The sequence below is a fragment of the Hyperolius riggenbachi genome, chromosome 9 (assembly GCF_040937935.1).
Source record: "Hyperolius riggenbachi isolate aHypRig1 chromosome 9, aHypRig1.pri, whole genome shotgun sequence".
Lineage (NCBI taxonomy): Eukaryota > Metazoa > Chordata > Amphibia > Anura > Hyperoliidae > Hyperolius > Hyperolius riggenbachi.
The window spans coordinates 160,071,724-160,098,930 of record NC_090654.1 but is presented as its reverse complement, the minus strand read 5'-3'; the positions used below and the strand labels follow the sequence as shown (position 1 = coordinate 160,098,930).

Below are 27,207 nucleotides of genomic sequence, written 5' to 3'. Positions count from 1 at the left end.
AGAGAAGTGCGCCCTCTACGTATCTCTCTGGTGGCTGGCTGCCAGAGAGATACATACAGAGCGCACTTCCTCTTGCACAGACTGGCTGCGACTGGAGGAAGTTATGGGACCCAGTACCGGAGATGCAGGCTGCGGAGGATGGCGGGGGAGCGATCCGTGTCCATGGGGCTGGAGGAAGCCCCAGGTATGTATAAAACTTTTGTTTTTCTAGTCTCCAATTTCCTTTAAGGTTATACAGTTCACATACATTACTGAAGAGAGATAAACTTAAAGGATTATTAAGTGATATTTAGAAGAGAGTGATAAGTCATCATAAAAAAAAGTATTTCACAATAATTATTACTTGTAAAATAGTGGTAAGCATATAGTTGTAGAATAGCGGCATAAAGAAATGAATTATATAAATATGAGTATACGATAAATATGACTTGTAAAATACCTGTAATGAGATAGTTGAAGAATAGCGGAAATGGGGTTAATATAGATTGAATAAACAAATTATACATTGTAGTTCTAATGAATCTGTAATGCAGGTTAAACAATAAGGGATAATAAGTGTACACTAATATTGTACGCACAGTGTTTGTTTTAAGGGAGCCTCCCTTTTCTGATTGATATCTGTCATTTGGCATTGTTATTGGCCTGAGGAAGCGGGCTCAGACCCGCGAAACACGTTGCTTGTGCTAAATAAAAATCTTTTGTAAGTTACAAAGATTTTGTCATTGAGGTAAGACACCTTATTATCCTTTTCGATTTTAAACTGTGTTTAGAAGCTTTTATCCAACCAGGGCGCCTCTTTTCCCTTCATGTCCCTATCTAAGGAAGGCACGCTCCTAAGAAAGGCATGCTCTTTACAGAGCTGCGAGCGCTGCTATGTAAGGCATGCATAGTGGCCATCACATTGAGGTGCGCTGCTTAACACTGCTTAACTACCACAGAAATTATCCGCTACAGCTTCCTATCATGGCGCAGACTGAGTAGTATGGGCGCAGTTCATGGCTATGCCTGCAATCAGCAATTGGCACCTCTTCTAGCGCCTTAACTTTTCTTTCCAACACGTACACCATTGCAAATGCTGCCTGCGCCACTGTTATTTAACATTATTCACTTTTTATATTCTCTCTGCACATTAATAGCCATTATTGTGAAAGCTATCATTATGTAACGTTATTTGCTGCTGTATTTTCTCTCTGCACGTTAATAGCCCTTATTGTTAAATGTCATTTAAGTAAACTGTTTGTTCTGTTGTTCTTTGTTGTAGGAAGGAACGCTCCTATCTGAGGTAGGCACGCTCCAAAGGAAGGCACGCTCCTATCTAAGGAAGGCATGCTCCTATTTAAGGAAGGCATGCTTCTTACATAGCAGGGAGCACTGCTATGTAATGGCCCATACTCATGAGGGACTTTTGTCGCCTCAACACGCGGCGCACGCGTGTTGCGGCGACAGGTCGCCCATGAGTATGGGCCGTTGCACGCGCGCACCCCGAACTGTCGCCCGTCGCTCATGTCGCCATGCGATTGAAAGTTTCAATCGCATGGCGACAGTCGCCGCCGCACCCCCGCCGCAACTGTCGCTAGTCCGCGTGAGTACGCGGACTAGCGACAGCAACCTCCATTAAAGTATATGGAGCTTCCGGCGGAGGGAGGAGGAACGTCGGCGACAGCTTCCGCCTCGCCGCTGGTCCCTCTTCCGCGTGTGTACGCGGAGGGACCTGGCGAGGAGCTGTCGCCAGCCTGTCGCCCACACGCTCACGTGTGCTGGCGACAGGCAACATTTGCAGCCCGTGAGTACGGGCCATTAGGCATGAATAGTGGCCGCTCCTTCACATTAAGGTGCACTGCTTTAGCAGTGAAGCTAAATGAATCAAGCCCTTTGTCCCTTATTCGGGTACAGTTATCCATTTGAGCCTGCAAACCAGTTCTAAGCAGTTTTATGGGATCTTTCTGATATAAACTACCACAGTATGCAAAATAATCTTCCAAAAAAACACAAGTAACACAAGTGAAAAAAGACAAGTCTCATATATCTTTTTAAAAGTTAATTGTTTTACCTGTATTCCATTTATGTCCACAAGTGGCCCAAGGCAGCTCAGTAGTAAAGCAGTTGAATAAATAGAAAATTGCCCAAGCTAATATGATGATGTAATAGACGTTTAGATGTGCCTCAATAACCTGGGTAGCATATCCAATACCTAAAAAAGAAATACAATGTGTATTTATAATTCATGAACTGTAAAAAGAATAATGTATCTCATTTTGAAAGTTTGAAAGGCTTGTATTGCTCAGAGCATCTTTTCAGACTCTAGTTGTCATTTTTCCAGTGCATGTTTGAAGATGAAAGGAATGGTTTGTTCTTGATCTCAATAAGCTTTTACTATTCTAGTGTATCTAAAGGTGACCCATGGAGGACAGACACTGCTTGTCACAGTCAGAGCTCCACAACAAAGTTATCAAGTCACAACAAGCAGCATGGAGAAACAAGTATGTTGGAATGGAAGCCACTACAGCTATTGCTAGCCATGTGTGATGGGTAACAGATGTAATGGCAGGTTTCCTGTATTATATTACTATTAAGTGTTCTTAAAGGAACCCTAAAATAACTTGTAATATATTGAGCTAAACATGTATGTGCTGTACCAAATCTACTTAGATCTAGTCTGTACTCCTTTTGGGCATAAAATATCCAGGGGTATAGGCAGAGGCTTAGCTAAGGAGCTATGGGCCCAGTGCAAGTTTTACATTGCTCCCCCCTCCCCAGTACTCGATACATAATAATTTATATAGCACACTGAAACCTGCCAAGGACAACCAGTGTCAGAGGTGCAAGAAGCGTTTAGGAAACCGTTTGTTATTGATTACTACTATTCAAAGCATCTAAAGAAGTGATTCTTACCAGCACAGGACCAATAGAGAGCTAATACTGTGGTTGAGGAAGAGCCCCTATGGCCTAAGGCCCCCAGTGGGGTCAAAACCTCTGAATCCCCTATTGCTACACCACTGGCTATAAGGCAGGTATCACATTTATCATCTTTGTATTTTCCTGTACTACAGGGAAAAACAGACAAATGGGTATCTTTTCACTTGAGTGTTTACTCCTTCTGCACTTTTGAGTTCATAGATTTAAACACAAACTGCTTCTTTTTCACTTGCTAAGTGCATTTTGCACACAACACATGCCTTGCAGCAAGCTGCAGTGTGAACACAAAGCCGCAGTTAATGTAAACCACCCAGTTTTATTGGCATAGGATGTCCATGCAAGTATGTTCTGCATGGCTTCGAAAGAGAGCAAGAGTGATCCCTGCCTACATGTCACTTTATCTGCAGTTGGGAAATCTGATTGCAGGGTATCTCTCACTGATAACTAATCAAAAGTCGGGTGGACTAGAGGTTGTCAAAAGAAAGTTGTGTACCTTGGACACAATGTTAAGTAGAGATGGCCCAAACGGTTCGCCGGAGAACTACATGGTGAACCGCAAACTTGATGAGCGTTCGACCCGCTCCATATACTACATCATTGGGCGAAACTTTGACCCTGTACATCACAGTCAGCAGACACATGGCAGCCAAGCAGGCTGCACTCCCTCCAGCCCCCCCCCCCCCCCACCACCTTATAAAAGGCAGCAGCGTCGGCCATGTTCTCACTCTGTGTGCTGCTGTATTAGTGAGAGAAGGAAGGGACATTGGAGAGATAGGGAAAGCGATAGTTAGGAAGTCTGTTAGCTTGCTCCTTGCTGATATTTATCGATGAAAAACACCACAAAAACAGCTCTTTTGAGATCTAATGTTCTTCTGATGTGTGTGTGTGTGTGTGTGTGTGTGTGTGTGTGTGTGTGTGTGTGTGTGTGTGTGTGTGTGTGTGTGTGTGTGTGTGTGTGTGTGTGTGTGTGTGTGTGTGTGTGTGTGTGTGTGTGTGTGTGCCACTGACACTGCATATACAGCCCTGTCTGTCACAGCTGTCCCTAGCTAATTGCTGTACTGTGCCAGGCCCAGCACATTCAGTGCATACCTTTCACTGCCTCTGTGTGACGGCACTTTGTACTATACAATACCACCACCAGTCAGTGCATACCTTTTGCCTGCACCTGTGTGCACAATTGTATTATAGCAGCAGCAGTCAGTGCATACCTTTTCCCTGCACCTGTGTGACTGCACAATTGTACTATAACAGCAGTCACTGCATACCTTTTCCCTGCACTTGTGTGACTGCACAATTGTATTATAGCAGCAGTCAGTGCATACCTTTTCACTGCACCTGTGTAACTGCACATTGTATTATATCACCAGCAGTCACTGCATACTTTTTCACTGTACCTGTGTGACTGCACAATTTTATTATAGCAGCAGTCAGTGCATACCTTTTTACTGCACCTGTGTAACTGCACATTGTATTATACCACCAGCAGTCAGGTCAAAAAAGTGTTCAGTGCCTCACCTTTATCAAAATGAATGAGGCATGGATCCCGGAGGGCTACTGCCTGCCTGAAGACTATGTCAGTCCCCACACACAGCATCTCTGCCTGTACGCCGTGTGACTGCCTGCCCCAAGACTAAGTCAGTCCCCACACAGCATCTCTGCCTGCCGGCTGCTGCTGCCTGCCCCAAGACTAAGTCAGTCCCACACAGCATCTCTGCCTGCAGGCCGCTTGACTGCCTTCTCCGCCACCACCAACACGGTCCAGGACTTCCAGGACTGCTGGTCCGGGTCCAGGTCCAGGACCAGCAGCTGCTACCAAACATAATAATAATTTTTCTGGTGCGTGTACATGCCCATCTTTCTGGCTGCACTGCAGGCGGCAACAACAAAACAAAAGGCATGTACATGTGTCAATTCCCCTTCATGATCGTTACCTTGCTCCGGTAAAGGGGCTCGCGTATCACTATAAAGCAAAGACCTATATGAGTGTTTTGGGGGGGCACACCCAAGGTAAGGTCATTGCTTCATTGTGGACCGACCAAATTCGATCAGCTGGACAGTCACTGTTGTTCTGTCATTGAGCTTTCTCAGCCTGACCATATGGGCTTGAAAACTGCCATTGCATGCACTCGCACCATGGTGCGCATCAGTCCAGCACGGCCATCACTACACAAACAGCTGTTTGCGGTGCGTTACACAGTGAGTTTGGTCTGTCAGTGTGAAGAAGTACACCAATTACACTACCTGATGGATGTATATATACGCAAGATGTTTTCAAGCACTTTAGGCCTCCAATTTAGCAATGCAATGTGATTTCTGCCTTTTAGGGAATATAACCCTGCTGTGCATCAAATCCGTAATTTTCCCCCAGGACTTTTGGCATGTATTTCACTCTGCCATGCCCCCCTCCAGGTGTTAAACACCTTGAAACATCTTTTCCATCACTTTTGTGGCCAGAAACAGTGTTTGTAGTTTTGAAAGTTTGCCTGCCCATTGAAGTCTATTGCGGTTCGAAAAGTTCGCAGGTTCGCAAACTTTTTCGGAAGTTCGAGTTCAAGGTTTGCGAACCCAAAATCGGAGGTTCGAGCCATCTCTGCTATTGAGTGCCATGCTTATGTGTTCTTGTTATCCTGGCTGCTGTAATAGCAATAATTGTTTTTAATTCTTTTAATAAAATTAATTTCACTATATGTACCCTTTCGAGTCCTAAGACTCAAGGGGGGAGACCTACTGGGCTAGGTCCAAAAGTGCAGCATATACTTCTCAAAGCAGAGGACACTTGGGTGAGTCTGTGCACTATGGGGAGTACGCTAAGCTTACAACATTGTACAAATATTCACAGCTTTTCATATAAGCAATTCAATATGAAGGCAAATATTTTACATCACTGGATAACATATTAGGTGTAATGTTATGATGTACCTTCAAATAAAGGGCAAACTTTTCTCCAGCAGGTTATTCCACCTTCACTTGTAAACTGTCCCAGTGCAGTCTCAAGGAAAAATACCGGAATGCCACAGAATATAAAAAACACCACATATGGGATGAGGAAAGCTCCTGAAACACAAAAAATATAAAGAATTGTTATTATCATGAATACTACTACATATGAAAGATGTGACCAATTTCACTTTTCCCACTTTTCTTGATTGCATGTTTCAGGGGTCCAGAACCACAGGTCCCTGTTCTTTTATTTTAAAGTTCTGTTGCTGGAAATTCTGCCACCAAGTAAACTGATACACTTCATCAGTAATATAATGTTTAGGGTGGTTTGCCTTCTTAAAACAGAATGAAATTTACAATAATTGAGCTTTAATCACTTAAGGACCACGGGCTTAAACCCCCCTAGTGACCAGGCCATTTTTTTTACTAATTAGGCCACTGCAGCTTTAAGGCCTTGCTGCAGGGCTGCACAACTCAGCACACAAGTGAATCCCCCTCCCCCTTTTCTGCCCACTAACAGAGCTTTCTGGTAGTGGGCTGTGATTGCTCCAAGGATGTTTATTTATTTATTTATTTATTTATAAATATTTCTTTTTTTCTAACAATACATTTTTTTCTAACCTTCCCTCCCTCCTTTCCCCCACTAGCCAATCAGCACGATCGGCTGTCATAGGCTTCAGCCTATGAAAGCGGATCACTTCCCTGCCGCCCAGGGGGACAGCTGTGTCACACTGCTGTCCCCAGTACAGTGCTGCCATAGATCGCAGGATCTGATAGCAGAGCTCTGTCATTCAAGTGGAGATGCACGCGCATTGGCATGCGTGATCTCCTGCAAAATGCCCCAGGACTGCACGCCAATTGGCGTTTGGTGGTCCTGGGGCTGCCGCCGCGTCCACGCCACTTGGCGTGGAGTGGTCTTTAGGTTGTTAAGTGAACATCTGTGGTTACCCACAATACACCACTACTGAATATACAAATGATCTCTTTATGCCCTGAAAGCCAGGCTAGCACCCAGAACTGCTGGTGTCTAGCAAGCCTATAGCTTTACATTTTACAGGGCCATATCAACCCCACATGCAGACAGCCTGTTTCAGACTTTTGGTCCTCATCAGTGCATGGCAGGGATTGATATGGCTCTATGGGATAGGGCTTGGACCAGTACAACACAGTAACCAAGCAGCTCGGGGTGACGCAAAACCACAAGGAAAGTATAGGGGACTAAAAGAGACCAAAAAGCCCTCCTAGTAAAAAGCAATGCTTAGGCTGGTTTGCCTTCTTAAAACAGAAGGAATATACAATAATTCAGCTTTTAGTGAACATGTTGTTACCCACAATGCGCCACTACTGAATATAACAAACCGTAACAGGTCATCACCATCAACCATCAGTGGTGTCACAGAGGAAACATTGGTGCATGTATACTAATACCTTTACATTTTGATCACCATGTTATATTCATCACAGTAATTATTATGTCTACCAATTCTGTATTGTGTACCAATGTCTATATTTTGTGCATACCATTGTCATGTACTCATGTTTATTTCTCACTCTGTACAGCACCACAGAATATGTTGCTGCTTTAAAAAAAAAAAAGAATACTTGACACCAGGATTCCCAACAATCTTCAAAGAACTTTAAAAAAAAGAACTAGGATTGTCCTGGCTCCTAGCCTATTCTTCACCGGTGAAAGGGTAAATAGTTTGGAAGAGGTACTGATACTCATTCAGTTGAAAGGAAGGTCTGCTATCTGCTTGACCCCCTTCAAAACGCAACAGGGAGATAGCTTGTAAATTCCTCACCCATATTACTTATACCTCATTTTGGAGTACTAAAGGTTATAAAGATGGTTGTTGGTATTCAACAGCACTGGAATTTTATAATCCTCTAACTTGGAAGACATCTGCTGGGCTTTTCACTAACAGCTAACGCCTGTTCCTTAGTAATTTAAATATAATTTGAATCAGACAAGTAGAATAAATTAATGGAGACATCAGTATCTCTTGGTTGCAGCATCCAAGTCCTTTTATTTTGTCATAGGTTGCTAGGGACTGTGAATGCTTTGTAGCAGGCTGAAACAGCATGTAGGGGTTTGTTTTGGTAAATAAATACCAAAAGGCAGTTATGTCACTTTTGTTTCTTGCAGATGACCACCATGAATTTATCAATGTATGTTGGAGCCCTCTGAGGCTTGATCTTTTCACATATAGGGCCTGAGCCGATTTTTTTTTCTTCAGCACTCTGCAAAAAGTACCAGTATGCGAAAAAGTACTATCAAAAATATTCTGAGTATTTTCTTGCTTTTGTCTTAAAAGGCATTTTATTGATAAGATATGATAGGGAGAATACTAAGGAGGAAAAGTGAATTGGATCGGGCCCATAGTGTATAGTTGGTGACAAATAATAAAGTCTGAGAATGGCTAATAAAAGGATATATATAGCCATCTTGTCTAATATCTAGTATTTATTGTCATAACCTTCCGTGCCATATTGATGCAATGTAAGCAGTGTAAACATTATTTTTTGATTAATTTTTGGATAAAACATTTGGGTCCATATGCAATTCACTTTTTCACCTGAGTTTTCTCCCAGGTGATATTTTTACAACTTTTAAATAAAATGCATTTTACACCACTAGCGAGTAAACAATACTCAAAATAATTTTGACAGTACTTTTTCATCTACTTTTTGCTACTTTTTTGAAAATTGCAGAAGGTCTGTTGAAAAGGCAGTAAAATAAAGTATGTGATTTCTAGATACTGTCTGTGATCACTTGTTTTTCTAACCATGAACCAATGCAAGATGATGGTCTACAGTATGTCTGAAATGTTTAAAGTTATATTCAGACACATCAATGCCCAAATTACGGAATAGGGTTTCCTAATCCCTACCCCATCATTTGTGATAACTGCTGAACCTGTCGTTAAACAAATTAAATGTTTTATCCTGAAGTGATGGGTCTCTAATTTCATCAGACTGAATAAAAAAATGATTTATATGCTGCTGATGACACTTTCCAAGTGGTGCCCATACCTGCTACTGCAGCAGATTTAGTCACTTTGTTATTGGCTGAAGGAAGCGGGGTAGTACCCAATAAATGCATTGTCTTATTTTTTGTGCATCATTAAATATATTTCAATCCATATGGTTTGTTTATTAATGGAGGTAAGACCAATTTACTTATATACTCTATGATTTAAAGTTCAAGTTATATTCTGGGTGCCACCTACAAGTTGTTTTTTTTTTTTTCTCAGCTAAAGCAAAACTGGAGCTGTTGCTCGGAGCAGACACTCTGGGTCAATTTATTTAATTGAAATTAAAGTTTTCTAACATAATAGCACAACAAACATTCCTTAATTTAGCACAAAAAAATTGAACAAGCTTCTACTGACTGTTTATGTGTTCATTAATGTAGGCAGAAGACATGCTCATGCTCAGTACCTATGTAAGGCAGGGTTCAAAGCAGACTTGGGGGATGTACGTCACTATTGAGGACAATAGTGACATACCCATATTCATTTTAAAAAATCTTGTTTATTAACACCATACAGCTAGTTTACGTTTACCCTCACAAACCCTCCTCTAGAGGGTAAGCATAAAAACTCAATCTTATGCAGATTCTTCAGAATATTTCCTTGGATGAGACACACATGCACTAGTTCACATTAGGAAACAAAATTAAAATAGAAAATTAAAAAAATAGGAAGGTCCTTCTTACAAGTGCTTGCATCAGATCCTCTGGCCATCTAGTAAGTAGAATTTCATCAATCTCACTTACGTTTCCACATTAAGTATTACAGTTGAATACTAGCTCCTGCTTGCCTTTCCTACATTTTTGCCTCCAACCATACACATAGCCTTTATTTGCCATTTCTGCTAATTGGACCCTTAGGAAGTTCCATATCTATTCAGTATTCTGTTACCTAAATTGGGTGGTTTAAAACAGACAGATTTTATTTTTATTTCAAAGACTGCAGGAATTAACTCACTGTTTGTTCATTGTTCTGTGCCAAAGTTTTTAAATGTGTTATGAAAATGGTGAATCAGTGAAACATTATGAAAAATAAAACAAAAAAGACAAGTATGCTTATAGAGCACACAAGGCCTTACTCCTTTAAGCTAGTATGGATTCCTGTAGGGCTCGTTTCCACTAGTGCGGTGCAAATCACCGGGATTCCACCGCTGACGAAATTGCATGCTGATGCGATTCCGCGTGCGTTTTTTGCCGCGATTTTGCAAGCGATTTCGCATAGGCAGGGTATATGCGAATTTAACCATGTCACTGCCTGGTTCAATTTACATTAGTTTTCATGCGAATTTGCACGCGAAATTAGGACAAAAAAACGCATGTGCGTTTTCCCTATCAAATACATAGCCTGCGAAACGCCTGCATTCCACACGCAGGCGAATTCTGCAGGTTCTATCGTGCATAAAAATCCTGCACAGAAAAACGCAGGAAAAAACTGACAAGTGGAAACAGGGCCATCCACTTGTATTGGTTATGCGAATCAGCATGCAGACAACGCATGCAAATTCGCTCTAGTGGAAACGGGCCCTTAAAGTGAACCTAAAGGCAACAAAAAAAATGAGATTAACTCACCTGGGGCTTCCCTCAGCCCCCTGCAGACGATCGGTGCCCTCGCAGCTCCGGTCCGATGCTTCTGGACCCGCCGGCGACGACTTCCGGTTTCGCCGTCACCGGCCGACAGGCATGGGAACGCGAGTGATTGTTCGCGTTCCCAGCCTGTATATCGCCCCCTATGCTGCTATTGCGGCCTTCTGGCCGCAATAGCAGCATAGGGGGCGATATACAGGCTGGGAACGCGAAGAATCACTCGCGTTCCCATGCCTGTCGGCCGGTGACGGCCAAACCGAAAGTGTTCGCCGGCGGGTCCTGGGCCATCGGAGCGGAGCTACGAGGGCACCGATCGTCTGCAGGGGGCTGAGGGAAGCCCCAGGTGAGTTAATCTCATTTTTTTTTTGACTTCAGGTTATCTTTAAGATTTGCCAATTTATAGGTGTTTATGAGAAAACAAAGTTTACAAAAAGAGTGAAGTGCCAGAGCCACTTCTTCCTATTTTTCTGATTGTGCAATGCAATGTGCACCCTAACTTGGTAACACATAGGTAACAAAAAAGTACATGAAAATCCATAACCATAACCGTCATAAAATAATCTAAGAATTGCAAATGTAAGGGGAAAAAAACAGTCAATGGCTTCTGTAAAAGCAAAACAGGAACTGTGAAATTCTAGTTGGGAATGTATGTGACTGTAAAAGAAATTAGAATGTTGGCTGTTTCCCAAGTCCCAGGCAAACACTGTGAACTAATATATGCAAAACACACAGGAAGTGCACTACATGGTGCTTGTCATCTTCTGAAGTTACTTTAAAACCACAAGATATTCACCTACAGGAGATGTAGTTGCACTGCCTGTATCACTACAGGAGGTGGTAGAAAGTCTCTTATCATGCAGATATGTACATTTCATTTTCAGATCATAGCCCCTGGCAAAGAACATTGAACAATGGTACCACTGCAGGAATCAGCACACATTATTGGTAGCTGGAGACAAAAGGGATTTGTCTCTTAACACCAAAGTCCATGTAAGCTCTGCTAGATGCAAAGAAATGTTGAAGAAGAGCCTTTTGTTCAGGAAAGTGACTAACATAATATTAATACAAGTGAAACTTAAAGAATAACTCTAACCAAGGATTGAACTTCATTCAAATAAGTAGCTGATACTCCCTTTCCTTTGAGAAATCTTTACCTTTTCTCAAATAGATAATCAAGGGGATCTGTATGGCCGATATTGTGGTGAAACCCCTTCCACAGTGTGATGTCATGACAACAGTCCTGACAATTAGCTGTCTGTGAACCTCATGCATTGTGGGAAACAACAGCTTTTTCCAACTGCCAAGCAAGCAGTATCTCCCTCTGTGCATTGAACTGTCAGTAATGATCACATGACAGAACTAAAGATGTTACCACCATCCAATGCATTGATTCCACAAAGGTTCAGGTGCATCACATTGCTTGAAGGCTTAAAACATTATTTTATTCCACTCTGTTAGAATTTAAGTAGGCCATAGTTATTTGGACTGAGTTAGTCAAAAAGGCTTGGGGTGCAGACTTGCCCTTTAAGGGGTTTTTCTCTCAGAAAGAAAATCTACAGTTCTGTCAGCAGAACTAGGACATACCAAGAAGCTGTTCTATGGACAAGGCCACAGGTCTCACTTTAAAATGAATAAGGCTGCTTAGCCCACACAGACTACACATGGATTCCAATTGTAATCACATATACAGCACAGACCAAAAGTTTGGACACACCTTCTCATTCAAAGAGTTTTCTTCATTTTCATGGCTATGAACATTGTAGATTCACACTGAAGGCATCCAAACTATGAATTAACACATGTGGAGGTATAGTACATAACCAAAAAGTGTGAAACAACTGAAAATATGTCATATTCTAGGTTCTTCAAAGTAGCCACGTTTTGCTTTGATTACTGCTTTGCACACTCTTGGCATTATCTTGATGAGCTTCAAGAGGTAGTTACCAAAAATGGTCTTCAACAGTCTTGAAGGAGTTCCCAGAGATATTTAGCACTTGTTGGCCCTTTTGCCTTCACTCTGCGGTCCAGCTCACCCCAAACTGCCTCGATTGGGTTCAGGTCTGGTGACTGTGAAGGCCAGGTCATCTGGCGCAGCACCCCATCACTCTCCTTCCTGGTCAAATAGCTCTTACCCAGCCTGGAAGTGTGTTTGGGGTCATTGTCCTGTTGGAAAATAAATGATAGTCCAACTAAACGTAAACCAGATGGAATAGCACGCCGTTGCAAGATGCTGTGGTAGCCATGCTGGTTCAGTATGCCTTCAAGTTTGAATAAATCCCCAACAGTGTCACCAACAAAGCACCCCCACACCATCACACTTCCTCCTCCATGCTTCACGGTGGGAACCAGGCATGTAGAGACTATCCGTTCACCTTTTCTGCGTCGCACAAAGCCATGGTGTTTGGAACCAAAAATCTCAAATTTGGACTCATCAAACCAAAAGCACAGATTTCCACTGGTCTAATGTCCATTCCTTGTGTTCTTTAGCCCACACAAGTCTATTCTGCTTGTTGCCTGTCCTTAGCAGTGGTTTCCTAGCAGATATTCTACCATGAAGGCCTGATTCACACAGTCTCCTCTTAACAGTTGTTCTAGAGATGTGTCTGCTGCTAGAACTCTGTGTGGCATTGACCTGGTCTCTAATCTGAGCTGCTGTTAACCTGCGATATCTGAGGCAGGTAACTCGGATGAACTTATCCTCTGCAGCAGAGGTGACTCTTGGTCTTCCTTTCCTGGGGCGGTCCGCATGTGAGCCAGTTTCTTTGTAGCGTTTGATGGTTTTTGAGACTGCACTTGGGGACACTTCAAAGTTTTCCCAATTTTTAGGACTGACTGACCTTCAATTCTTAAAGTAATGATGGGCACTAGTTTTCTTTACTTAGCTGCTTTTTTCTTGCCATAATACAAATTCTAACAGTCTATTCAGTAGGACTATCAGCAGTGTAGCCACCTGATTACCCGCGGTCACCTCCACAACGCAACTGATGGTCCCAACCCCATTTATAAGGCAAGAAATCCCACTTATTAAACCTGACAGGGAACACCTGTGAAGTGAAAACCATTTCAGGTGACTACCTCTTGAGGCTCATCAAGAGAATGCCAAGAGTGTGCAAAGCAGTAATCAAAGCAAAACGTGGCTACTTTGAAGAACCTAGAATATGACATATTTTCAGTTGTTTCACACTTTTTGATTATGTACTATACTTCCACATGTGTTAATTCATAGTTTGGATGCCTTCAGTGTGAATCTACAATGTTCATAGTCATGAAAATAAAGAACACTCTTTGATTGTGAAGGTGTGTCCAAACTTTTGGTCTGTACTGCATGTTACCATAAAGGAGGTACAGAGGAGATGGATGATTGTTTTGCTCCTCAATAAAGGCTTTTTCAAGACCGTTTGAACCCCCTCACCTCTCCTGCTCTCATATAAAAATAAATACTGGCAAGTCACCTAAGATGAAACCATTGAGAACTTGAGGGACTTCATTTACTTAGAACTTCCAAAGCTGATGAATGCTACAGAATAAAAATAATTCAGCAGTTGGGTACTACTGGACTTATGAAAAATGATCTGTTATTGACGGGTGGCACCTGATTTCAGAGTCAAGTACCTGACTGGGAACAAGCACCAGCTCTCCTGATCAGCTGTTACGAGGGTCAGAGCATGCTGGATATGGTAAAGAAAGGCACCATAACAGGGTAAGGGGCAACAGATTTATATGTATTTTTTTGTTATTATTATCCTGGTTGGACTTGGTGGACAGATGTCTTTTTTCAACATAAATAACTATATAACTATGTAAGATCAGGTGTCCTGATTTGAACATGACCCAAGTCAAGAGCCGGCTGGGGAGGAAGAGAAGGTACAGCAGGCATGGCAGAATGAAAATGAAGGCGCACACAAGAACACCAGTCTGCAACAACTTTCAGAAAGGGGGAAAAGGGGCAACACAAAGCAAGATGCATCACCTTACATTGGGGCAGCAGTGCTAGACATAAATTAGCCAGGAACCTAACTGAAGAGAGGATGAAGGCTACCAAACAAAGTGCATGTGGCTTCTTGTCCACCTCCTACAGAGCTGGGCTGGGGGGGCAGTGCTAACCTTTGGCTGGAAGAAGCAGTTGGAGCTGGTGAGTAGAGGGAGCAGTGTGAAGAGGAATGCTGCGCCCCCCTCGTGGTGAAAGCTGATAGATGCATAGATGGAAGTGAAATCTGCAGCCAGCCACTGACAGAAGAGGAGGAAGGAGAAGGAGTAGGAGGAGAAGAGGAGGAGAAGAGGGGAGAGAGAGAGAGACAGGTGCAGACAGGTGCAGTCACTGTTTAGTGCTACAGCAGTTCACCCTTATAAGGGCTGTTTTTCTTTTTCTTGATATTGTTATATTGCAATTCTGTGTGTCCAGTGCACCCAGTAGCTGTTGAAGGCAGGTCTGCTGGTCCTAGTAGTACACAGATCATAATCCAATAATCCTTCACCACTACTACTGACACCTAGTATCCACTGCTGCCCCCTGTATAAGGCCTCAGTGCAGAATCAGTGTTTTTTGTCATTAAGCTACCTCAGCCTGACCATAGGGGCTTGAAAACCGCAATCACCTGCACTTCTGCAAACGTGCGCACAAGCACGGTGTCCATTACACACCACTACACAAAGATTACTAAGCGTCAATTAGCAAAAATAGTGATTTTCTCACCTGACGTTATCACTAAAGCTCTTTGTGGTTTTTTATGGTGCATTAAATGTGGCGTTTCATCTGGCAGTGTGAACCAGGCCTAACCCTACGTCATTTTTGGTGAGACTTTTCCATGGATTCCCCTCCGGCATGCCACAGTCCAGGTGTTAGGCATCTTGAAACAACTTTTCCTTCACTTTTGCAGCCAGAAACAGTCCCTATAGGTTTTAAAATTTGCCTTCCCATTGAAGTATATGGCGGTTTACCGGGTTCGCCTGTTTGCAAATTTTAGCGGAAAATTTGATGTTCACTACATCATTAGTTATTAGTTGCCCAGGGGAGGGTTATTAGTTTCCTAGAGGGGAGGTTATTAGTTGCCTGTGGGGAAGTGTTATTAGTTGCCCAGGGGGAGGGTTCTGTATGAGGGTATGGAGAGGTTAGGTCATAGGGAAATATCAGATATTTCCCTATATCAGTTAGGTTTATAAATATTGGTAAATTTTCTTCGTTTAACACCACAGGTAAATTAGCATGTGGTGTTTGTAAATGATTGTGCATGTACCTTTAGTGTATGTAATGTGTCTTATACCATCATGGTTCTTCTTATATTGTCTGCATTTATTGTACTTTCTAGTAGCAGTATGTTGTGTGTCTACTATGTGTGCTGTGTCTTCTTATATCATCATCAGCATGTTTTATAGCTTCTTAAAACAGTGCATGATGCAATTGGAAAAGAGAAAAAGGAACTGGCACAGGAGGCAGCTGGGGAGCGGCAGTAGAATCAAACCGGATCTGTAGCCGCAGGAGCGTGCACACTAGAATGAAGGAAAGCCTGTTTTAAAATGAATAACACCAATTTTTAGGCTTTTTGTAGGGTATGCTGAATACATTTACTGACAAGACAGTATTTGATTTTTCACTCATCTAACAAACCCAGTGGGAACAAGCTCACATTTCTTGCCCAGTCTCTTATCAGAGGCCACGGTCTTTCTGCCAAAAAAAAAGAAAAAAACACATTTTCCGTCCTCTTTCTTGCTCCTGGAAGCGAGATCGTTCGCTTCCAGGACTATTTGACTGTGGTCATCTTGTGGCCAAATAGTAAACTACAACCGCATACATTTTTTATTAAAGAATTACATTATACTACATTTAAAATTTGCTGTTTACCTCCCACGCCAAAAACAAACCAAATAAATTTTTTAATTAAAAAAAAAAAATTACATTAAAAAAACAAAACAACACAAATAGTTACCTAAGGGTCTGAACTTTTTAAATATGCATGTCAAGAGAGTGTATTATTATATTTTTTAAAATTATAAGCTTATAAATAGTGATGGACGCAACTTGAAAAAATGCACCTTTATTTCTAAATAAAATATCCGCACCATAAATTGTGATAGGGACATCATTTAACCACTTGAGGACCCACCCTTTACCCCCCCTTAAGGACCAGCGCTGTTTGTTTGGATCTGTGCTGGGTGGGCTCTGCAGCCCCCAGCACAGATCCGCGGCCACACAGAGCGATCAGATCGCCCCCCTTTTTTCCCCACTAGGGGGATGATGTGCAGGGGGGGTCTGATCGCTCCTACCTGCAGGCATGTTGCGGGGGGGGCACCTCAAAGCCCCCCCCGCGGCGACATTCTCCCCCCTCCCTCTCCTACCTGCTCCCCCCGGAGATCTGGGCTGCACAGGACGCTATCCGTCCTGTGCAGCCAGTGACAGGCTGTCTTCTGTCACATGGCGGCGATCCCCGGCCGCTGATTGGCCGGGGATCGCCGATCTGCCTTACGGCGCTGCTGCGCAGCAGCGCCGTACAAATGTAAACAAAGCGGATTATTTCCGCTTGTGTTTACATCTAGCCTGCGAGCCGCCATCGGCGGCCCGCAGGCTATTCACGGAGCCCCCCGCCGTGATTTGACAAGAAGCAGCCGCTCGCGCGAGCGGCTGCTTCTTGATTAATTAAGCTGCAGCTGGCGACGCAGTACTGCGTCGCTGGTCCTGCAGCTGCCACTTTGCCGACGCACGGTATAAGCGTGCGGTCGGCAAGTGGTTAAAGGGTGTAATCATCGGGACAAATGGTCAAATAAATACATAAGTTTTAATTACGGTAGCATGTATTAATTTCAAACTATAATGGCCAAAATCTGAGAAATAATGATTTTTTTTCATTTCTTTCTTAATCTTCCTGTTAAAATGGATTTAGAAAAAAATAATTCTTAGCAAAATGTACCACCCAAAGAAAGCCTAATTCGTGGTGGAAAAAAAACAAGATATGGATCAATTAATTGTGATAAGTAGTTATAAAGTTATTGGCGAATGAATGGGAGGTGAAAGTTGCTTGGATGCATAAGGTGAACAACACTGTAGGCTGAAGTGGTTAAACTGAAGTCTCTTAACCACATGCCGAACGCCCGCTACCTACGGGCGTCGGCAAAGTGGCACCCCCAGGACCGCGTAACGGCCATAGGCGTCGGTACCTGAGGGACTGAATTGCCGGGGATCGTGTGCAATGATGCATGCAAATCCACCGGCATTGGGCTCCGCCCACCCGTGACATCAACCTGCCGGCCAATTAGGAGTGCCGGCAGGTTGTTAACCCCCGATCTGCTGCATAGTAAGCGTATAATAAGCTTTGTAATGTATACAAAGCGTATTATACAGGCTGCCTCCTGCCCTGGTGGTCCCAGTGATCGAGGGACCACCAGGGCAGGAGGCAGCCCCCCTAGTAATCACACACAAACACTGATCCTGCCCCTTCTGCCCCCTGATCGCCCACAGCACCCCTCAGACCCCCCCTGATCTCCCCCTCAGACCACTGTTTGCACCCAATCACCCCCCTAGTCACCCATTAATCACTCCCTGTCACTATCTGTCAGCGCTATATTTTAGATTAGGTCCTAAACTGCCTCCTGGGGGCTCCTGTTAACCCCCCATACCCTCAGATCCTCCCCACACACCCCCCCCCTCCCAGTGTACTGTATGCATCTATCCTCCCCTGTAATCACCCACTGATCACCTGTCAATCACCTGTTAATCACCCCCTATCACCACCTGTCACTGCCACCCATCAGCTCAGACCCTAACCTGCCCCTTGCGGGCACCTGATCACCCACCCCCACACCCTCAGATCGCCCGCAGACCTCCCCTCAGATCACCTCCCAGGTGCATTGTTTACATCTGTTCTCCCCTCTAATCACCCACTGATCAACCATCAGTCACCCCCTGTCACCACCTGTCACTGCTACCCATCAGATCAGACCCTGATCTGCCCCTTGCGGGCACCCAATTACCCGCCCACACCCTCAGATCGCCCTCAGACCCCCCTGATCACCTCGCCAGTGCATTGCTTGCATCTATTCTCCCCTCTAATCACACCCTGATCACCTATCAATCACCCCCGTCACCCCCTGTCACCACCTGTCACTGCTACCCATCAGCTCTGACCCTAATCTGCCCCTTGCAGGCACCCAAACACCTGCCCACACCCTCAGATTGCCCTTAGACCCCCCCCTTATCACCTCCCAGTGCATTATTTACATCTGTTCTCCCCTCTAATCACCAACTGATCACCCATCAATCACCCCCTGTCACCACCTGTCACTGCTACCCATCATACCCATCAGATCAGACCCTAATCTGCCCCTTGCGGGCACCCAATTACCCCCCCACACCCTCAGATCCCCCTCAGACCCCCTCTCCCTGATCACCTCACCAGTGCATTGCTTGCATCTATTCTCCCCTCTAATCACACCCTGATCACCTATCAATCACCCTGTCACCTCGTCACCACCTGTCACTGCTACCCATCAGATCAGACCCTAATCTGCCCCTTGTGGGCACCCAATCACCTGCCCACACCCTCAGATCGAACTCAGACCCCCCCCCCCCCCCTGATCACCTCGCCAGTGCATTGCTTGCATCTATTCCCCCCTCTAATCACACCCTGATCACCTATCAATCACCCTGTCACCCCGTCACCACCTGTCACTGCTACCCATCAGATCAGACCCTAATCTGCCCCTTGTGGGCACCCAATCATCCGCCCACACCCTCAGATCGCCCTCAGACCGCCCCCCCCCTGATCACCTCGCCAGTGCATTGCTTGCATCTATTCTCCCCTCTAATCACACCCTGATCACCTATCAATCACCCCGTCACCCCCTGTCACTGCTACCCATCAGATCAGACTCTAATCTGCCCCTTGCGGGCACCCAAACACCTGCCCACACCCTCAGATCGCCCTCAGACCCCCCCTGATCACCTCCCTAGTGCATTGCTTGCATCTATTCCCCCTCTAATCATACCCTGAGACACCCATCACTCACCTCCTGTCACCACTTGTCACCCCCTAGCACTCCTATCCATCAGATCAGGCCTAGATTTGATAACTCTTTGCCTGCTATTTGCACCGACCTCTGCCTGCCTGTCATTTGCTATGGTGTCAGCCTCCAGAAGGCATCTCACTGTGGAAGCACTGGTGGAGTTTGAGGAGAGTGATCTGCAGTCACTGATGAACTTGAGTGACAGTGATGCACCTGAAGATCTGTCATCTGACCCAGGTAGCGACAGTGACTCCATCACCACCGAGGTCAGTGATGTCCACGTGATGTGCCCCACAGACCTTAACCAGGCTCCGCCACCACCCCCATGTTTCCATTTTACTGGGGAGCCTGGCCTGAAGATAGAGTGTGAGCAAAATCCCCTAGCCTACCTGCAGCTCTTCTTCATGGACAAGGTTATTGAAAAAATAGTAGAGGAGACTAACCGCTATGCCACCCAACAACTACCTGCTCCACAAGGGTGCTTTTCCAAAATCTGGAAAGTGTATCAGATGGTGGTTGACAACTTCCAGACCACTTACGTACCACAGAGGCACATAAGCGTGGACGAGAGCCTGATAACCTATGAGGGGAGGCTAAGTTGGATCCAGTACATAGCATATTTACTTTGAAGTAAAGTCATACATGCCGGAAAAGGCACCCAGGTTCAGCAACTACCTAGTGGCGACATCCTCTGTACTGTCTCTTGTTGAGCCTTTACTGGACAAAGGCTATTGTGTCAATACTGACAATTTCTACAGCTCCCCTGAACTGTTTTAGTTCCTCATAAAGCACAAGACTGATGCCTACGGCACTGTTAGGCCTAACAGGCGGGAGGTGCCATCAGCATTTGTCAAGCTGAAGCTGAAAACTAGTTGCTTACCAAAAGGGGAAAATGCCAGCTCTCCACTGGTGTGACAAAAAAGAGGTGTGTCTTCTCAGCACAGTCCATGACACCTCAACTGTCACCGCCAGAGGAAAAGACATTGAAAAACAAAACCTCAGGTCATGTTGGACTACAACAGCACCATGCGTGGTGTGGAGAGAGCCGACCAGTCGTTGACTTTTTACCTTGCAGTAAGGAAGCAGCAAAAAAAAAATATTACAAAAAAAAAATTCTACCATCTCCTGGAGCAAAGCTTATGGAACGCCTACATCCTCCACAAGCAGCGAAGTGACAGGCCAGTAACACATGCTGACTAGAGATGACCCGAGCCTCCAATTTTCGGTTCGCGAACCGCGAACTTCCACAAAAGTTTGGTTTGCGCGAACTTTCGCGAATCACAATAGACTTCAATAGGGAGGCGAACTTTGAAAACTAGAAACACTTATGCTGACCACAAAAGTGATGGAAAAGATGTTTCAAGGGGTCTAACATCTGAGTTTTTGCATGGAGGAGTGGGATAGATGCCAGAAGTCCCGGGGAAAAATCTGGATTTGACGCAAATCAGCGTTTTAAGGGCAGAAATCACAATGCTAAATTGCAGTCCTAAAGTGCTTTAAAACATCTTGCATGTGTATACATCAATCAGGGAGTGTAATTAGAGTACTGCTTCACACTGACACACTAAACTCACTGTGTAACGCACCGCAAACAGCTGTTTGTGTAGCAACGGCTGTGCTGGACTGGTGCGCACCATGGCGAGAGTGCAGGCCGTGGCGGTTTTCAAGCCCATATGGTCGCCAGGTTGTGATAGCTCAATAATAGAACAACAGTGACTGTACAGTTGATCAAATTTGGTCTGTCCACAATGAAGCAACGACCTTATTATCTTTGGTGTGCCACCCCCCGAGGCACTCATATAGCTGTCGGTCTTTGCTTCATTGTGATACGCAAGCTCCTTCACCGCGGCAAGCAAATGATCATGAAGGGGAATTGGCACATGTACATGCCTTTTTTTTTTGTTGTTGCAGCTGCAGTGCAGCCAGAAAAATTAGGCAGGCATGTACATGCACCAGAAAAAGTAGTATAGCGGCCACTGCTAGCAGCGGCCTTAAAAATTCAGGAATCCACCTGGAGTCCTGGACCCTGTTGGTGGAGAAGGCAGTCAATTCGCCTGCGGCCAGAGGTGCTGTGTGGGGAGCGACTTAGTCTTGGGGCAGGCAGTCACACGGTGTGCAGGCAGAGATGCTGTGTGTGGGGACTGATTTAGTCTTCGGGCGGGCAGTATCCCTCCGGGATCCATGCCTCATTCATTTTGATAAAGGTGAGGTACAGAACACTTTTGTGACTTAGACGACTTCCCCTCTCAGTGACAATGCCTCCAGCTGCGCTGAAGGTCCTTTCTGACAGGATGCTTGAGGCAGGGCAAGACAGAAGTTGGATGACAAATTGGGACAGCTCTGGCCACAGGTCAAGCCTGCGCACCCAGCAGTCCAAGGGTTCATCGCTGCTCACAGTGTCTACATCCACAATTAAGGCCAGGTAGTCGGCTACCTGCCAGTCCAGATGTTCATGGAGGGTGGATCCGGAAGGGCTACGGCGAGGCGTTGGACTAAAGAATGTCCACATGTCCGACATCACCATGAGATCGCTGGAGCGTCCTGTCCTTGCCTGCATGGACATGGGAGAAGGATTACTGGCAGTGGTACCTTTATTGCATTGTGCTGTGACATCACCCTTAAATGCATTGCAAAGCATAATTGCCAGCTTGTTCTGCAAGTGCTGCATCCTTTCTGCCTTCTGGTGATTTGGAAACCTCTTCACCACTTTGTGCCTATACCGAGGGTCTAGTAGTGTGGCCACCCAGTACAGCTCATTCCTCTTGAGTTTTTTTATATAGGGATCCCTCAACAGGCTGGATAGCATGAAAGACGCCATCTGCACAAAGTTAGATCCTGACGTACTATCCATCTCCTCTTGCTCTTCCTCAGTGTCGTCAGGTGAGTCCTCCTCCTCCCCGCAGCCACAAACAATACCACGGGAATGTTGAGCAGCACAAGCCCCCTGCGACGCCTGCTGCGGTTGTTCTTCTCCTGCCGCCTCCTGATCCTCCACCAAAGAAACACCTTCCTCAACATCTGAGTCTGACTCCTCTTCCCCACATGACTCTTCCTCCTCCTCCCCCCTCTGTGCTGCCGCAGGTGTTGAGGAAACATCTGGTTCTGATGAGAATTGATCCCACAATGCTTCCTCCCGTAACTGTTCCTGTTCACGCTCCTCCACAGCTTGATCCACCACTCTACGCATGGCACGCTCCAGGAAGTAAGCGTACGGGATCAAGTCGCTGATGGTGCCTTCACTGCGACTCACCAGGTTGGTCACCTCCTCAAACGGCCGCATGAGCCTGCATGCATTTCGTGTCCAGTACTTCGACCAGAACAGCCTCATCTCCCCAGACTGTGTCCTTCTACTGTAGTTGTAGAGGTATTGGGTGATGGCTTTCTCCTGTTCTAGCAGGCGAGAGAACATAAGGAGGTTGAATTCCAGCGAGTAGGGCTATCGCAAATCAAGCATCTCACCGGCAACTTGTTTCTCCGCTGAATATCGGCAAAGCCTGCCATGGCCGTGTAAGACCGCCTGAAATAAACACACAACTTCCTGGCCTGCTTCAGGACGTCCTCTAAGCCTGGGTACTTTGACATAAATCTTTGAATGACTAGATTCAGCAAAAGTGCCATGCAGGGTACATGTGTCAGCTTTCCCAAATTCAAAGCGGAAATGAGATTGCTGCCATTGTCACACACCACGTTGCTGATGGTGCCACTGATCCACCTGTTTGTTAAAGAGACACTGAAGCGAGAATAAATCTCGCTTCAGTGCTTATATTCAGCAGGGGCATGTGTGCCCCTGCTAAAACGCTGCTATCCCGCGGCTAAATGAGGGTCCCTTACCCCCCAAATCCCCCCCTGCAAAATCTATGACCAACTTGGTCGTAGATTTTGCTGCTGTTGAGGCAGGGCTAATGGCTGCAGCCCTGCCTCTCAGCGGCGTCTATCAGCGGCGCATCGCCGCCTCTCCCCCGCCCCTCTCAGCAAAGGAAGACTGAGAGGGGCGGGGGAGAGGTGGAGATACGCGCTGACAGACGTGCGTGAGGCAGGGCTGCGGCCATTAGCCCTGCCTCAATGCGGAAGAAATCCCCCGCTGCACGGTGGGTATTTGGGAGGTAAGGGACCCCTGTTTAGACGCGGGATGGCGGCGTTTTAGCAGGGGCACACATGCCCCTGCTGAATATAAGCACTGAAACGAGATTTATTCTCGCTTCAGTGTCTCTTTAAAAGCAGCCAGGAGAGCTGCTCCAGTGTGACTCTCCGCTTTGAGGCAATACATGTCTAAGATGGCGTGACACCGTCGTACCTGGCATGCAGCATAGGCCCTGGGGAGATGGGGCTGTGTAGCTGGAGAGGAGATTGCAGCACCAGTAGAGTTGAACTGCCACTCAGTCAAGAAGGAGGAGGATGAAGACAGCGAAGAGGATGTAGCAGGAGGAGAGGAGGTGGCAGGAGGCCTGCGTGCAAGCCGTGTAGGTGTCGCAAGTTGGTCCGCTACACAGCCACATACTCCCTGCTTGCCATCGGTCACCAAGTTGACCCAATGGGCTGTGTAATTAATATACCTGCCTGCCCTGACTGTGCTTGGCAGACCAGGCATCCGTGGTCAGGTGGACCCTTGACCCAACGTTGTGTGCCAGAGATGACACCACTTGCCTCTCAACTTCACGGTACAGTTTGGGTATCGCCTTTTTAGAGAAATAATTGTGGCCTGGTATCTTCCACTGCGGTGTCCCAATGACCACAAATGTATGGAGGGCCTCAGAGTCCACCCGCTGGTATGATAACAGCTGGCGAGCTAACAGTTTCACCACGCCAGCTGTCAGATGCCGGGTAAGGGGGTGACTGGCAGAAATTGGCTTCTTCCGCTCAAAGATTTCCTTCACAGACACCTGGCTGCTGTGGGCAGAGGAGCAGGAACCGCTCAATGTCAGAGGTGGAGTGGAGGAGGGTGTCTGTGAAGGTGCAAGGGAGAAAGCGGCTGAAGATGCTGCACCCGAAGGAGGAAGAGGAGAAGGAGGGTGGCTTTTCTTTTGTGTGCTGCTTTTCCTCTGGTGCTCTTCCCATTGCAGTTTGTGCCTTTTCTGCATGTGCCTTCGTAAGGCAGTTGTCCCCACATGGGTGTTGGCCTTTCCACGGCTCAATTTTGGAGGCAGAGAGAACAGATGGCATTGCTCTGATCTGAGGCAGACACATTAAAACATTTCCAAACCGCTGAGCCCCCCTGGGGTGATGGCACTATGGTGGCATCAGCACCTGACGTTGAAGGGCATGTTGGTTGGTTGTCCATAGGTGGCGATACATGGTGCCAGACACTGCCACCAGCTGTTTCTGATGACGAGCGCCCCCTGCTTCTTTCAGGAACTCGTCTCCTCCTACTCCTCTCTGACTCCCCTTCTGAACTGTCCCCCTGTTCATCTCCTCTTTTGGGAACACACGTGGCATCCGTATCATCGTCATCATCATAAACATCCTGCCCAGCTTCGCTTGCCTCAGACACCTCCAAAACTGCACCAACAGCAGGTACTTCATCATCCTCACACGTTACGTCCATAGTGTCGCCTAACTCAGACATATGAGGTGGTGTAACTTGCTTAGCGCCTTCATCTGGTTGTAACAATAATGGCTGTGCATCAGTGATTTCCCCACCAAATAACTCCTGCGAACTGTCAAATGCAGTGGATGTAGTGCTTGTAGTAGCGCTGGTGGCTGCAGAAGAAGAGGTGTTAAATAGTCAACCACGACCTGACAATCTTGGGAGTTGATGGGACGTGCCTTCTTCTGAGCACTGTACTTTGGTCGAGGGCCGCACAAAATCACATCACCACGACCTCGCACAGACCTACTGGGTGGCCTTCCTCTGGGTCTGCCTCTACCTCTGCCTCTACCTGTTTTGTCTGTTTTGTCCATATCGGGGGGATGAAGTGAAAGGTATGCACTGACTTGACTAATACAATGTGCAGTCACACAGGTGCAGTTAACAGGTATGCACAGAGTGGTATATCACACTGCATGCACTCACGTAGGTAAGTGGGTGCACTGAACATTACAGGTAGGTATATGCAGTGATGGGTATTACAAATGTGCACCTGTCACACACATGTACCGTGAACAGGTACAGTGACTGGTGATATTAAATATCACACTGTGTGTGCTCATGTAGGTAGGTGGGTGCACTGTGAACAACAGGTATGTATATGCAGTGATGGGTATTACAATGTGCACCTGTCACACACAGGAAGGTACCAGACAGGCACAGTGACACTGCGTGCGCTCACGTGGGTAAACTGTGAACAACAGGTAGGATATGCAATGATGGGTATTACAATGTGCACCTGTCACACACAGACAGGTACAGGACAGGCACAGTGACACTGCGGGCGTTCACGTAGGTAGGTGGGTGCACTGTGAACAACAGGTAGGTATATTCAGTGATGGGTATTACAATGTGCACCTGGCACAGTAGTAATAATTATACCACCAAGGGGCCAAAGGCCAGCTGCGACTGACTGACAGGGCTTTATATAATGCAAGTGGGCCACACAAAAAAAAAAAAATAGATCACAAGAACAAGATTAGCTCTCAAAAGAGCTGTTGAGGGTGCTTTTTTAGCAATAAGAATCAGCAAGGAGCAAGCTAAGAAGCCTACAAGAGCCTAACTAAGCTTTCCCTATAAGTCTCTCCCTTCTTTAATTACTGCAAGCACACAAGTGAGTCCAATGCCTGACGCTGCCTGCCTTTTATAAAGGGGGGGGGCTCCAGGAGGGAGTGTAGTCTGATTGGCTGTAATGTGCCTGCTAACTGTGATTTAGAGGGTCAAAGTTGACCCTCATGATGCACTATGGGGGCGAATCGAACTTCCGGAAAAGTTTGCGGTTCTCCGCGAACGTGAACCACCGAAGTTCGACAGGAACCGTTCACCGGCGAATCGTTCAGGCCATCTCCAACGCTGACTTCATCTGGAAGATGTGTGAGTGCATTTGTCTCAAATACCAGACTGCAGCAGATGCCAGAGTTGGGCGCTGTGCCTCCTACATTGTAAAACAAGCGCCTCACTGGCTGTCACTTCATAAAATACATTTTCCCAACTCTCCAAAACAATGTCCTAACCAGGACATGTGCTGTATGCTGCAGCAAGACTGACAAGAAGGGGGAAAAAGTCAGAAAATAATAACGATTCTACTGCCCCGATTGTGATGTCGCCCTGTGTGCTGTTCCCTGTTTTAAGATATCACACACTGGGGGTGTATTAGGTATATACTGTGCTGTATAATCTGGTGCCTTATTTTTACAGTTTTGCTATTTTTTCAGTTTATTGATCAATGTAATTATTTCAACAATTTTGTGTTCCAGTCTTTTATTTATATGCAACATGTCTACCAGGCCGTTATTCTGATATATTTTGGTGAGTTAAGACTTAAGAATTGGAGGCCTAAAATTCTTGAAAACAATGTACCTCTTTTTACCCATAATTCCAGACAGAAATGCTCCGCCAGGAAGGTTAAAGAGAGTCTGAAGCGAGAATAGATCTCACTTCAGACCTCATAGCTAGCAGGGGCATGCGTGCCCCTGCTAAAACGCCGCTATAGCGCGGCTTAACGGGGGTCCCTGTCCCCCCAAACCCCCTCCGTGCAGCGCTTCCTGGTTGGGGCAGGGCTAACCGCCGCAGCCCTGCCCCATGCGCGTCTGTCAGACGCGTATCTCCGCCTCTCTCCCGCCCCTCTCAGTCTTCCTTCACTGAGAGGGGCGGGGGA

The 27,207-nt window shown here is 45.9% G+C and overlaps 1 protein-coding gene across 9 annotated transcripts in view; it reads right to left on the bottom strand.

Annotated features, from left to right (window-relative positions):
- The window catches only part of LOC137532765 (sodium- and chloride-dependent GABA transporter 3), an 843,944-nt gene that overhangs the window by 486,365 nt on the left and 330,372 nt on the right, over positions 1-27,207 (bottom strand). For all 9 annotated transcript variants that reach the window (XM_068253626.1, XM_068253628.1, XM_068253630.1 and 6 more), the window contains 2 exons: positions 5,836-5,970; positions 2,051-2,191 (listed from right to left, as the gene is read on the bottom strand). In XM_068253626.1, the coding sequence (XP_068109727.1) occupies positions 2,051-2,191; positions 5,836-5,970 (276 nt within the window). The remainder of the gene's footprint in view (positions 1-2,050; positions 2,192-5,835; positions 5,971-27,207) is intronic.